Source organism: Aquarana catesbeiana, linkage group LG04, assembly GCF_042186555.1.
Source record: "Aquarana catesbeiana isolate 2022-GZ linkage group LG04, ASM4218655v1, whole genome shotgun sequence".
Classification (NCBI taxonomy): Eukaryota; Metazoa; Chordata; class Amphibia; order Anura; family Ranidae; genus Aquarana; species Aquarana catesbeiana.
The window spans coordinates 462,966,747-462,981,331 of NC_133327.1; the positions used below are offsets into that span (position 1 = coordinate 462,966,747).

The 14,585-nt window shown below is 44.1% G+C and overlaps 1 protein-coding gene across 3 annotated transcripts in view; it reads left to right on the top strand.

Moving 5' to 3' along the window:
* COG2 (component of oligomeric golgi complex 2) overlaps nt 1-14,585 on the top strand; it is a 456,761-nt gene that overhangs the window by 258,540 nt on the left and 183,636 nt on the right. For all 3 annotated transcript variants that reach the window (XM_073627553.1, XM_073627554.1, XM_073627555.1), the window contains one exon: nt 9,296-9,357. In XM_073627553.1, coding sequence (XP_073483654.1) covers nt 9,296-9,357 — 62 coding nt within the window. The remainder of the gene's footprint in view (nt 1-9,295; nt 9,358-14,585) is intronic.

The following is a 14,585-nucleotide window of genomic DNA, read 5'->3' on the forward strand; positions in this document are numbered from 1 at the left end:
TCAGCTTCAGGCAAACCTCTTGGCCAGAACTTCTAGGCAGCAGATTTTAAAATCCTTTCCTCTGCTTTTTAAAGCAGGTTACTTGGCAGATGCCTTGGCAGAATCGGTCGAATTAGCGGCCAGATCCTCCGGCTTGGTGAACTCCACAAGAAGAGCCCTGTGGCTGAAAACTAGGACAGGGGACTCGGCGTCTAAACTGCGCCTGTGCAGTATTCCCTTTTCATGGAATCCTCTTTTTGAAAAACATGGGGTGGGTGCAGCGCTAAATGTGTTGATCAAAAAGTGAAAGGAAAAAACTAAATAAATGAACATTCAGTAGTGGTGAAAAGTGTATGTGGAAAGCTAAGGCAAAGTCCCTATATCACAAAACAGGGAAAATGACAAAAGCAGTCCAATAAATCAATACAAGTGAAAAAGTGATATGAATTAAAAAAAAAAAATCAAATCCTATAGATAACAATGATGAATAATGTAGGTCACAAATATTGAGGTGAAGTGTCACAAAATATGAGGTAACATACATCAAAAAAAAAAAAAAAGTGATCCCAAAATATGCAAAAAGAATTGCTCATGTGGATTATACAATTGCAAAAACAAAAAAATAAATAAAATGTTCAGCAAATAAAGTCCCAAATTATTGTGACAATGAATGAAAAATGTCCATGCAAGTGAAGCAACTGAACGCCGTGAAGAAAAAAGTAAGGGCCCTTCTTCCAAACAGGTTATGCACCCAGAGTGAGTATGTAGTCTCCTTACCCACAGGAATGACCGCAATGGCGGTCTCGCCAAGCTCAGGGAAGTGGGTCTCCCAAAAACCTATACAGATGTCCCGGTCAGCTGGGTCCTTATCACTCAGAGACATAAAAATGAATTGCGCCCATAGTGCAGTATGTACTAAAGTGATTTATTAAGATCAAGAAAGATTGCACTTGCAGGATAAAGCTGATGTTAGCGCGTTGTGTTAACAAAAACAGTTAGCCAGTTACCAGTTAACGGTTAGCAGTTAGCCTTCGTCGCGGGTGTAACTTTTTTTTTTCCTTTTATTGGGTCTGGTGGTGGCTTCGGGCATAGAGATTGATGATGGAGCTTGATATATTTGTTGGTTGATATTGCATCTGCAAAGGACAGGTTAAGTTTAACTTTAAGGAAAAGTTTCAAGCTACAGGAAAAGTTACGATAACATTTATTTGATGCTGTGCTAATTTGCTCACTCCAGCAGTTCAGGCTAGAAATTAATACACCAAAGTATTTCCAGAAACGTATTGGTTATGTCCATTCGCAATGGCAATATTGACATTTTTCAGGATATTCAATCCCGGTGTGTGTGCGCGGCAGGCTGGGCTCCTCCACATGAATAATATCCTCTCTCTCCAGATCTCTGCTGGATGTCACACTCCTCTCTCTCCCTGGATCTCCTCCGCCACCGCCGCTCTCCGGCCCTTATTCCCCCACACACAGTAAAAGGATCTCAGTGTTACTGGGGGACTAAGTGAATCAACTAGTCGGTTTTTTAATCGTCTTTTTGGTTCAGGCCTAGAGGAGGCTTTGGAACGCACAGCGGACAAAAAGAAAGTCTTCCCGGAGTTGAAAAGGAGGACCAATAGCCGGAGATCCTTTTGTGGCCAAGGGCAGCAAACTCAACAAGACAGAGCTAGCCGCCCGAAAAACATTGGATGGGTATATATAGAATATTTAATCTTCCTCAAAAATCCGCCAAACTTTAATGATTCCTGTCTCCCAGTGGGAGGAAGATTTGGGAACTTCCTCCCACAATGGACGGCAATCTCCTCCAAGCAGTATATTCTGGATTTAATCCAAAATGGTCACAGGTTGGAGTTCGGGTCAGTTCCTCCAACAAAGTTAATGGTGACAAGCCACCCCCAAGACCGGGAAAAGACAGAAGCACTTGGTCTCCTATTTGGGGACCTTGTGGATCAGAGGGTCCTCACCCAAATTCCCCAGTTGGGGCGGGGACAGGGATTTTATTCCCATGTCCCTGTGGTAAAAAAGCCATTGGGCAAATTTCACCTAATTTATGAATCTTCGCTTCCTGAATCAATCTCTGTGATACAAACACTTCAGGATGAAATCCATCTTCTCTGTAAAGAACATCCTTTATCAAATTGTTTCATGGCCACACTGGATCTGCGAGACGCATATCACTATGTTCCTATTAACCCGGCCTTTTAAAAGTATCTCAGATTAGCCGTCAAGATGGGCTCAGAGATCCGCCATTTTCAATGTCCGGCCCTTCCGTTTGGCCTAGCCTTGGCTCCGAGGATTTTTACAAAGGTTCTCACTGGGGCATGGGTCCCTTGCGGTTGAAAGCGATCATGATTGTTCCTTACTTGATGATTTGTTCTTGATAGCCAAATCCTATCAGGAACTGACCACAGACCAAAAACTAGTTCAAGACTTTTTCCAGTCTTTAGATTGGTTGATCAACAGGGACAAGTCTTGCCTGACTCCAACCCGGAGAGTTTCATACCTACCGAGATCTCCTCGGTGGATGGAAATATCTTACTTCCAATGGAAACATTTCAGAAAATGGACAGATTGACGGCAAAACTTCAGGGCAATCAATCGGTCTCAACAAGGGAAATTTCGCAGGTAGTAAGCCTTATAACATCCTGCTTTCCCGCAGTATTGTGGGCAAGATTTCACCAGTGTCCCCTGCTGTTATTTCAGATGCAAAATTGGAACGGAAGCAGACACACCTTGGATATTCTAATGCTTCCTTCAAAGATCAAGAGGTCACTGTGCACAGGTTGTGCTGAGCCCGCCACCACCAGAGGCTTATAGTGGGCCACTCCGCAGACAGTGATCCTAACCAACAATGCCAGTCATTTCAGTTAGGGTGCACATCTGGGCAGCAGGGTAGCCCAGGGGACCTGGTCCCCAAGAGAAGCTCAGATGTCTTCGAACCAGAGGGAGTTATTAGCAGTCCAGCCGGCGGTGAATGCTTTCCAGGTGGATCTGGAGGATTGTCACCTCCAAGGTTCACACAGTTGCATACATTAACAAACAGGGTGGTACGAGAAGTCATCCATTGCAAGCAAATGCGGGCAACATTTTTTCTTGGGCCGAGCAGAAGTTAGCTTCAATCTCAGCCATTCACCTGGCAGGGTTTTTAAAATTCGCTTGCGGATTAAGTCACGACGAATGGTCTCTCAGTCAAGAGTTATTTGCAGTCATTCAAAAGTGGGGGATACTGAAAATAGATCTTTTTTGCATTCCAAGAGGAACAGCAAAGCTGAAAAGGTTTTTCTCCCTAGATCCAAAGGATCAGGCATTAGGGATAGATGCCTTGGCTAATCCTTGGATGTTCAGCCCTTTCATGTGATTTTCCCCCATTGAGGCTAATTCCGCAAGTATTTCGGAGATTTCTCCTAGAAAAAAAAAGCCTAATCTTGGTGGCCCCTTTCTGGCCAAAAAGGCCATGGTTCTCTATGCTTCAAAGCCTGGCTGCAGTGCCCCTGATCCTTCTCCCAGAGAGGGGACCAGTTCTTCACCCCCTGGTGACAACGTTGAAGCTGTCCGCCTGGCTTCTGAGGAACAGCTCCTAAAAACTCATGGTTTTTTAGAAGGGGTGATGAAAATCTTAGTTAGCTGTCGCAAACCCATTACCAGGGCCATCTACTGCAAAGTATGGAAAAAGTTCAACTCTTGGATGTCAGACCAAAGCCGTAGAGTCCCAGATATCCTGGCAATCCTTGGAGTTTTTTCAGGACAGGGCAGACCAGGGGCTCTGTTAGCAACCTAAAGGTGCAAGCCTCGACCCTTAGCATTTTCCTCCAGACCTCTCTGCAGCAAGGGATTGTCGGATTTCTTTAAGGCTTTGTCCAGATCTAAGCCAGCGGCAATTAAGTACTGTCCAGCCTAGGATCTTTCTTTGGTCCTTTAAAGCGTTCTTGTCATACCCTTTTGAGCCTATGGAGGAATCGTCCATAAAATGGCTAACCCTAAAAACTGTTTTCTTGGTGGCACACATCGGCCCCAAGGGTCAGTGATTTGCAGGCTCTTTGTAGTAGGGAGCTATTCTTGTCTATATGTGAGGATAGGATAATTCTCAAAAAAGATCCCGCGTTTCTCCTGAAGGTATCCTCAGGCTTTCATAGATCCCAGGATATCCTCTTGCCCACCTTTTATTCCGCTCCTGCTAACAAGGAAGAGGAAATGTTCAGTCGGTTAGACATTAGTACAAGTCTTTTGTTGTATAGTAAGAGTTCTAAAGAATTTAGAAGGTCGGATTCTTTGTTTATAGTTTTTTTGGGTGCACGCAGGGGTCAGGATCCACCAAAGCTAGGTTGTTTAGATTAGCTATTGCTGAATGTTCTAGCCAGCAAGTAACTACACCTCCATTCATCGTTGCACACTCAACCAGAGTCTTGTCGGCATCATGGGCAGAGAGCTGGTGCCTCACCAGAACAGATTTGCAAAGCTGCTGAATGGTCCAGCTACTCTAGCTGTGCGAAGCACCCGTCGCCTGGATCTGCTTACAAGCATAGATCAGGCGTATGGACGTAAGGTTCTCCAGGCAGTGGTCCTGCCCTAAGGGGTAAGTTCTTGTGCATCTCAGAGGCTGTCCTGGAAGACGATTTGAGAAAACCAGAGTTACTTACAGGTTTCCTGTCCCAAAGGGAGGAGCTCTAGGTCTCAGAGGCTGTCATGGAAGAGTTACCAGTAAGTCTAACTCCGGTTTTAAGCCTACACTAGGTTGGCTGAATGGGAGTGCGGCACTGCTTTGATTTTATACATGCAAAAAAAAATCTCTTCTGCAAAAAAAAAAGCCTTTCAGAGAGCATTTTTTTCAACTAAAGTTCATTTTAACCCTTTAGGAAATGCTGGTGATTACAGGACATTACAAGTCAACTTTGGGCCCTTATGCTAAATTGCATTTAAAATACATTTAACCACTTAAAGACCAGGCCTCTTTTTCAGACTCTGTTTACAAGTTAAAAACAAGTTTTTTTGCTAGAAAATTACTTAGAACCCCCAAACAATATACATTTTTTTTCTAACACCCTAGTGAATAAAATGGTGGCCATTGCAATACTTTTTGTCACACTGTATTTGCGCAGCGGTCTTACAAGCGCACTTTTTTTGGAAAAAATTCACTTTCTTTGAATAAAAAAATAAGACAGCAGTAAAGTTAGCTCAATTTTTTTTATATTGTGAAATAATGTTACGCCGAGTAAATTGATACCCAACATGTCACACTTCAAAATTGCGCCCGCTCGTGGAATGGCGTCAAACTTTTACCTTTTAAAAAATCTCCATAGGCGACGTTTAAAAAATTCTACAGGTTGCGTGTTTTGAGTTAGAGGAGGTCTAGGGCTAGATTTATTGCTCTCGCTCTAACGATTGCGGCGATACCTCACATGTGTGGTTTGACCACTGTTTTCATATGTTCACGCTACTCACGTATGCGTTCGCTTCTTATTTATCTTACTTGATTTTATTTATTTTTTCACTGTTTTAAAAAAAAAAAAAAAATTTGGGTCACTTTTATTCCTATTATAAGGAATGTAAAAATCCCTCTGCGCCTCTGGCGCGGTGACGTCACTGGCGATGCGACGACGTTTCGGCGCATGCGCACTTTGTATTACAGGTGCGCGCCTTCCTCAAGCATAGAGGATAAAGGCTCCTTTATCACGTGCTCACGATTGGAGCCATCTAGTGGAAGTTGTGTACAACAACACAACCTGAATAGAGGGACTCCAGCAATAAATGAATGTATACAACAAATGTGAATGGACTCTAGGAATAAAAACAAATGAAGATCTAATGGAAATAGTATATTTTTGTGTCTATGGGATTACTAAATAAAAATAACTTTGTGTATATAGTATTTTCAAAACTATAACTGGAATGGTACGACCTACATATAGTAAGTTACAAGGACAAAAGAGGCAATAAACTACGAAATCAGATGAGCAATTGTAAAACTCATTGATGTCATAGGTCTTGCCCTTGGTAGAAAAATGTTTCTGGCCATGTTCTACATAGTCGCAAGTTTTTCATAAAGCTTTTCTACACTGAAACATGCCATATAGTGGAAGTAAGCATAAACGTGGACTGGACTGTATGGATAAAGGTTTCAACTTACTAGGAGCAATTTTATTTTTGACATTGGATGCTCTTCTATAAGTAACTATGGGAAATTTGGGTAGAAGAGTTTTTAAGTGAGGGTCCTCTAAAAGTATTGGCCAATGCTTTTTAAGGATGCCTTCCATTTTTTTATGGTCATGATGAAATCTGGTGGTGAATCGAACTGGCTGGTCAGTAACTTCTTCTTTGCTCCGTAAGGGAGTATCTGATAAATAATGCATATATGCATCTTGAATGAGTGATTCAGGATATCCCTTATCTCTCAATTTGGCACCGAGCACACTACTCTCCTTGATGAAATCTAGGTGATTGGTACAGTTACGTTTAAGGCGACAGAATTTACCTCTTGGAATATTATTCTTCCACTTGTGGTGGTGGCAACTTTTGTAATGTAATAGGGAAATGCCCGCAGTGGGTTTAGAGTAGTTTCTGACGTGTATAGTGTCACCAACATGATATAACTCTAAATCTAAGAACGCCAATTTATCTGCATCGGAAATATAAGTAAATCCTAGGCCATGGGGATTGTGGTTGCAGTGGTTGACAAAATCTGGTATATTTTGAGGGGAACCACTCCAGTTGATAATAATATCATCTATGTATCTACCATAGTATACAAGATGCCTAGAGTAGGGATTGTTATTCCATACGTACTCATGTTCCCAAAGACCCATTGCCAGATTGGCATACGGGGGAGCAAAATTAGCGCCCATCGCAGTGCCTTGAACCTGTACATAAAATTGATCATCAAAGGCAAAATAATTATGTTCAAGACAAAATTTGGTACTGTCCAAAATGAATGCAGCTTGTCTATCATTCATATACTGGTCTTGGAAGAGAAAATGACGGAGGGCTGCAGGTCCAAAGGTATGTGGGATGGATGTGTATAAGAAGCTGACATCCAATGACAACCAGATGTAATCAGTATTCCAAGAGTATGGTTCCAGTAACTCCAAAGGTGGGTACCATCCCTAATGTAGGAAGTGACGTTTTGACATTGCTTCCGCCCTGCTATAGTATGGAGACGGGTGGGGGCCATCTTCCCCTCACTCGTCTCAATACCCAGCCTCTGACGGGTCACGATCGCCTCCACCGCTGACAGCAGCTCCGGTAAGCGGCGGAGGGAGCAGGAGGGGAGGTGGCCCCTCTCCCGCTGCCGATAATGGTGATCTTGCGTCGAATCTCCCGCAGAGACTACCATTATCGTAAACAGGGTCGCCGGCTCAAAAGATGGTTACCTCGGCTGTGGCAGCAGCTGCTGCCGTTACCGAGATATCCATCTTTAAACTGCCGACGTATATATGTACAGGAGCCGGTCGGCAAGTGGTTAACATGTTTTAATGCTCATATAACTGCATTGAATGATGTTTTTTAATGTGCCTGTAGTTCAGCTTTAAAGGGCAAGGTCACCTTTCGGAGCATGTTACATGGTAAACCCATATTTAGGATGTAACATGCTCCTGTCCACCCACCTCCTACCACCAGCGCTCCCACGCTCTGTGACAGTGGATGGGGGATTTTCTCCCTGCATCTGCTGTCACAATTTGAAAACAGAGGCAGCCGTGCGGAGCTCCGCACGTTTCCTGTGAATGAGTAGACTGCAAGTACCGTCATGTCTTCATGAACTGCAAGGGTGCTGGTGAGCTCTTATAGTTCATTGATTCTTCCTGCCATTCAGTAACTGCCTGCCCATATTGGAGGTACAGGCAGACAGTGTGCTTAGAGTCTGCAGGATCCTGGCATTGCACCCACGATCTGCTGATTGCAGGTGCAATGCTTTACAGGATGTATTGTAAAAAAAATAATAAATGCACATTTTTTACATCTAAAAAGATGTGCATTTTTATTTTATTTTTTTATGAAAGGTGAACTTGACATTTAAATACATCCCAGAGAGCACTTTGAATTTTGACGACTTTTTGTAGTGATATACACTCACCGGCCTCTTAGGTATGCCTTGCTAGTACCGAGTTGGACCCTCTGTTACCTTCATTATTCGTGGCATAGATTCAACAAGGTGTTAAACATTCCTCAGAGATTTTGGTCCAGATTGACATGATAGCATCAAGCAGTTGCTATAGATTTGTCAGCTGCTCATCCATGATGCAAATCTCTCATTACACCACATCCCAAATGTGATCTCCGGGATTGAGATCTGGTGAATGTGTTGGCCATTGGAGTACAGCGAACTCATTGTCGTGTTCAAGAAACCCGTGGTGAGATGATTTGAGCTTTGTGACATGGTGCATTATCCTGCGTGAAGTAACCATCAGAAGATGGGTACACTGTAGTCATAGAGGGATGGACATGGTCAGCAACAATACTCGGTAGGCCGTGGCATTTAAATTATATTCAATTAGTACTAAGGGGCCCAAAGTGTGCCAAGAAAATATCCCCCACACCATTACACCCCTACCACAGCCTAAACCGTTGATACAAGGCAGGATGAATCCATGCTTTCATGTTGTTTACGCCAAATTCTGACCCTACCATCTGAATGTTGCAGCTGAAATCGAGATTTATCAGACCAGGCAATTTTTTTCCAATCTTCTATTGTCCAATTGGTGAGCTTTCACGAATTGTAGCCCCAGTTTCCTGTGCTTAGCTGACAGAAGTGCCACCTGGTGTGGTCTTCTGCTGCTGTAGCCCATCTGCTTCAAGGTTCTGTGTTGTGCGTTCAGAGATGGTATTCTGCATACCTTGGTTTTAATGAGTGGTTATTTGAGTTACTGTTGCTTTTCTATCACCTCCAACCAGTCTGCCCATTCTCCTCTGACATCAACAAGGCATTTTCCTCCACACAACTGCCGCTCACTGGATGTTTTGTCTTTTTCGGACCATTCTCTGTAAAACCTAGAGAAGGTTGTGTGTGAACATCCCAGCAGATTAGCAGTTTTTGAAATACTCATACCAGCCCATCTGGCACCAACAACAATGCCACGTTCAAAGTCGCTTAAATCCCCTTTCTACCCCATTCTGATGCTCGATTTAAGTGTCAGCATGTCATCTTCACCACATCTAAATGCCTAAATGCATTGAGTTGCTGCCAAGTAATTTGCTGATTAGCAATTTGTGTTACCAATCATTTAAACAGATGTACCTAATAAAGTGGCCGGTGAGTGTTAATGTAACTCCATTGTGCTTTTCTTGAAAATAATTGGTACCTTTTTTTTATCCTTTTAAGGTTTAAGGAAATAGCAGGACGTTTAGAATCTGCATTAGTATCTCCCCTGCAAGATGTTTCAGGTATATTTTTTTTGTTTATTACAAAGTATTGTATTTAAATATGATAATTTCAGTTAATTTCTGAACACAATACTAAGCTTAGCAAACTGGGAATCTGTTATTTATGTGAGGAATTGCTTGTTTTAAAGAAATAACAGAAAGGTCTCATATAGACTTGAGGTTGGATGGTTGCAGAAATGTGCAGTTTAGTTGCACTTTTGTCGCCCGCCAACCGCAGAAAAATATGTTTACAAGCCGTGGCCTCGATGCTTCATTTCACGACCGTGGCCAAGTTGACCCGACATGTATCGCTTGGCAGGTGTTGCATCGCTTCCTCACTGCCTGTCAGCCTCTGGAGCGCAATCCTAATGCAAATCGGGCTTCAGAGGCAATGGAGATTTAGACACACTTCTAAATCTACCCAAACACTTTTTGCAAAATGTTTTGGCGCTCTTGTTTCAGAAACCACGGTGGCCAAGGATAATCCCAATTCAACAGCAGCAAATTAACCAGTTTAAATTCCAAAGATTCCTAAAGGCATGTATGACACCAAAAGAACGAATTCCAGAAAATCTGATCACAATGTCCATCAAGACTAGATTAAATATATGGTAAATATATCTAAGCCTATATCCGACAAGTCAAATAGGTGCAATTTAAAAAGCCCTGGTGTAAAACCTTCCAAATCTACATGACAGTATATTAGCCCACCACAATAAACCAAGAAATCATGAATGGTTGTGTCCATTCAGTCCAGCCAGTTCAACCAATATGGGTGTGGGTGTATGAGTATTTGTCTCAAATATATCATTTCCCATATCCCCTGTATATTCCATTTGCTAAGATGCCTATCTAAGAGGTGTGTTTTTTTAAATTATTGATACTCCCCACTGACAGCACCAATCGTGGAAGGGAGTTTCACATTCTTACTGCTCTAACAATAAAGAACCCCCTGTTTAGCTTATAGTTAAACCACTTCTTGTCCAACTTCATTGAGTGGCTACATGTCTTAAGCGATCTGAGACTGAATAGTTTTTCTCCTTCCCCCTATGCTAGAATCACCATTTAAATATTTGTATTGCAGTAATTTCTCCTCCTAGGCGTCTCTTCTCCAGGGAGAATAAAGGCCAATACACATGGGCCAAACATCAGTCTGTTCAACAGAAACCGGCCAACATTCAGCCAGTGTGTACAGCAGCCAGGCCGACAGAAGCCAGCCTAACGTCCGTTGAAGAGGATCACTGTATTAACATCAGATAGTTGGTTCAACCAGCTCCTTTGTTTTTTTTTTTCACCAATCGCCTTTCAGGACAGCACCTGGAGAGAGCGCAGCTCCACCTATTTTTCATTTTCCCAGGAAACACTGCAACAAGCCTCTTCCACCATGCCTTCAGTTTTTGTGTTTACTCTGCCATGGTGGAAGAGCTGCAGGAACTGTGGTTTTTATTGGGGGGGGGGGGCTGCACTCTGTCCAGGGGTAAGAAGTGCTCTCTCCTTTTGTGTTTTTTATGGACCATCCCAGCACCTTCCCCCTGGTGTTGGGGGAGGTGTTTCAGGGAGCCTCCTCTCCCTTCCAGCTCAGGGGAGCAATGTCCTCATACCTTTTGTTTGGGCTGTTTTGGTATCTTGGTCCTTCCCGCTCCTGGTGGTTAGGGGGGGGGGGGGAGAGCCTGCTGCTGGAGTTACTGAGGTGATGGCATTCAGTACTACAGCCTCGATAGTGCTCTGTGCTGGCGAAGGTGTGTTATCTGGTAGTGTTTTCTGTACACAAAGGGTTGTGACCAGGGGGAGGGGGCACCAGTTAAATTAGAAGGCTAGTGATAGTCTGTGTTAAATCCACTGTTGATGTTAAAAGAACCCCTTCAAGTTAAAGGAAATGTCCCTCCTGCAAGAACCCCCTTAGAGATTTATGGCCCAAACCTCTGTGCAGGACTTGCATTGCAGATTTTGAAGAAAAGTCCTCGCTGTAGTGCAAGGAGTTACTTTCCCTTAAAGAAAATAATTTAAAGAGACCTTGGGGTCTGTTCGGTACCTTTTGGATAAAGTGCCTGCACACCAGTTGGGTTCACGACAGAGCACCTCGTCCAGCCCTCTAGCATCCACCTCAAGACTTGATGAGGCTAGTGATTAAGAGGAAGAAAGGGAAGGCACCCTTCCTTCCCTCCCTCAGGGATTCGGATGAAGAGGAGGGAGAGCAATAGGTGGCCAGGTCATCCAGGTACAAGCTATCCTTGGAGGAGGTGGATGATCTCCTTGAAGTCTACACTACCCTTGAAATAGAAGAGGAGAAAGCGCAGCTATCCGTCCATGACAAGATGTTTCAAGGCCTGGGGGAAGTCAAAAATATTTTTTCCGGTCCATAAAGTTTTGTCAGATGCAGTTGAAGAGTGGAAAGACCCAGGTCCCTTGGGAGAAGGTTCCCCTTTGATGAGGACAAGTCCCTGGTGTGGAATAAGAAGCCAAGGCTGAATGTGGCCCTTTCACTGGTGTCTAGATGCACGGATCTAGCATTTGAAGACATGAAGGAGATACGATGGATAAAAGGGCGGACTCCCTCCTTTAAAAAGGTGTGGGATTCCACCTTATCAAGCCTTAAGCCTGCAATGGCATCCACAGTGGTTGCTAGAAACAGAGGTCTGACTTGATCAACTAAAAGAACATGTGGAAGCGGGGACCGCTAGGAAGGATCTGTTGGACTCTCTTCCCACTCCCTTGAAAGAGGTGAAATATGGCAGATCTCTCCGCTGAGTGAGAATGTCAATCAGGTCCTCTGCATTGGTGAACGGGCCATCTGGCTTAAAGTGGTTGTACACCCTGTACAACTACTTTTACTTATAGGTAAGCCTATGTTAAGGCTTACCTGTAGGTGCTTGAAATATCTCCTAAACCGCCACGGCTTAGGACATATTTACTAAAAAGCCGAGCGCCAATGACTACGGCGCATGCGCCCATGTCATCGGCGCATGCACCCTTTAGGAAGGGCACATTCTAATAGGGGGCTTGCGGCTCCAGCGAGCGACTCCGGCCAGTCGCAGAGCCGGAGCTCATGGCCCCGGAAGGAAGAGGGGCGGGTTTCGGTGTCAGGTAAGTGACACATAATGGGCTTGCGATGCATAGTAGCCCATTATGCTTTACCTTTGCAGGGAAATAAACCAGGGTTTATGTCCGCTTTAAGACTTGTGCAGGGGACTCTGCATCCAAAATTAAGTTATGTGAGATACCCTTTTCAGGGGATTTCCTCTTTAGTCCTGACCTGGAGACGGCAATGGACAGGACGGCAGATAAGAAAAAAGCCTTCCCTTTGAAGAAGTAGTTACAGCTTCAGAAAATTTTTCGTCCTTTTTCTCAGTTTCAAAGAGATGGGGAGCAAGGCCAGAAGAAAAAAATGTACCTTCCAGAAAGGGGGGGGGGGGACTGCATTTCATTTTAGGCCCCCTGAGCAGTCCAATAAAAGCCAATGACAATCTCCGCCCAGTGGGGGGGGGGGGATGCACATCCTTCCTTCCACAATAGGTATAGACAACATCAAGCCTTTTCATCAGGAGTGTGATCGCTCAAGGGTTACAGCCTGGAATTTTCTGAGACCCCTTCAAAGAGATTTGTTGTAACAAATCTTACAAGGGACAAAGAAAAGGCTCTGGCAATGATGTCCCTCTTAGAGGAACTGATATAGCAGGAAGTCATAGTTCAAGTACCCAGGAAACAAGAGGGGTAGGGGTTTTACTCCACACATTTTTTTGATCAAAAAAACCTTCCGGGTAACTCTGAATTTGAGTCTGAAAATGTTGAACAAATCGATTAGATACAAGCCTTTTCAGATGGACACAATGTTTTCAGTGAAGATGCTCTTATCCACCGAATGCTTCATGGCATCTATAGATCTCCGGAATGCGTGTTCAAAGCTGCATGTTCCAATAGCCCCGTCATCTCAGAAGTTTCTCAGACTGGCTGTCAATCTAGGACAGACCATTTGGAATCTCCAGTTCAGAGCTCTACCCTTCAGGCTGTCATCTTCCCCCAGGGTGTTTACCAAAGTGATGACAGAAGTGCTGGAACCTCTAAGGCTTAAAGGGGTGTCCATTGTGCCTAACCTAGACTACCTGCATCTATTCGCAGAATCCAGAGGTCAGGTACAATCGAATCTGCAAGAGACCCAAGCCCATCTGAAAAAGCTGGGTTAGCTCCTAAATCTGAAAAAATCTAATCTTATTCCAGACCAGAGTCAGATTTTTGGCATGTATAATAGATTCAGTACAGCAGATGATTTTTCTCCTGGAGGAGAAAGTGGAGAAGATTCAGTTGGCTCTGAGCAAGGTTCAATCCAATCTCACGGTTACATGCAAGGGGCTATGGCAGCACTGGGGCTACTCACGGCTTCCATACCAATCATTCAATGGGCCAGACTTCACACTCAGCCGCTCCAGGCGGACATTCTCCGAAAGTGATTTTACCGGGAGTGTCTGGAGAAGTCCAAGATCGTCTCAAGTGAAAAAAAGTGCTGTGGTAGTGGCGTTGTCTGGCCAATTTATCGAAAGGTCTGCCCTACTCCTTCCCCAAAACCAAACACTTAACTACAGACACAAGTGGGGTTAGGGGCCCACCTCGAGGACCAGACGACACAAGGGTCTTGGTGAAAGGTAGAGGCTAGAAGGTCATCCAATTGGAGGGAATTGAAGGCCATTCAGCTGGGGCTCCTGTTCTTCCAGCAGGCGGTCAGAAGGCAACATGTTCAGGTCCTGTTAGAACAATACGACAGCAGTAGCGTATGTATCAAAGCAAGGGGGAACAAGAAGCAAATGTTTGAAGCTGGCGCTGCAGAGCCTGTTTTGGGCCGAGCAGAATGTTGTCTCTCTGTCCGCAGTCCACCTAAAGGGTTCCCAAAATCAGTTGGCAGACTGCCTGAGCAGAAAGAGCGTGTTGGAGACCGATTGGAGTTGGAATCAGGATGTGTTTGGGACGATCGCAGAAGCCTGGGGAGTTACATAGTTACATAGTAGGTGAGGTTGAAAAAAGACACAAGTCCATCAAGTCCAAACCATGTGTGTGATTATGTGTCAGTATTTCATTACATATCCCTGTATGTTGCGGTCATTCAGGTGATTATCTAATAGTTTCTTGAAGCTATCAATGCTCCCCGCTGAAACCACCGCCTGTGGAAGGGAATTCCACATCCTTGCCGCTCTTACAGTAAAGAACCCTCTACGTAGTTTAAGGTTAAACCTCTTTTCTTCTAATTGTAATGAGTGGCC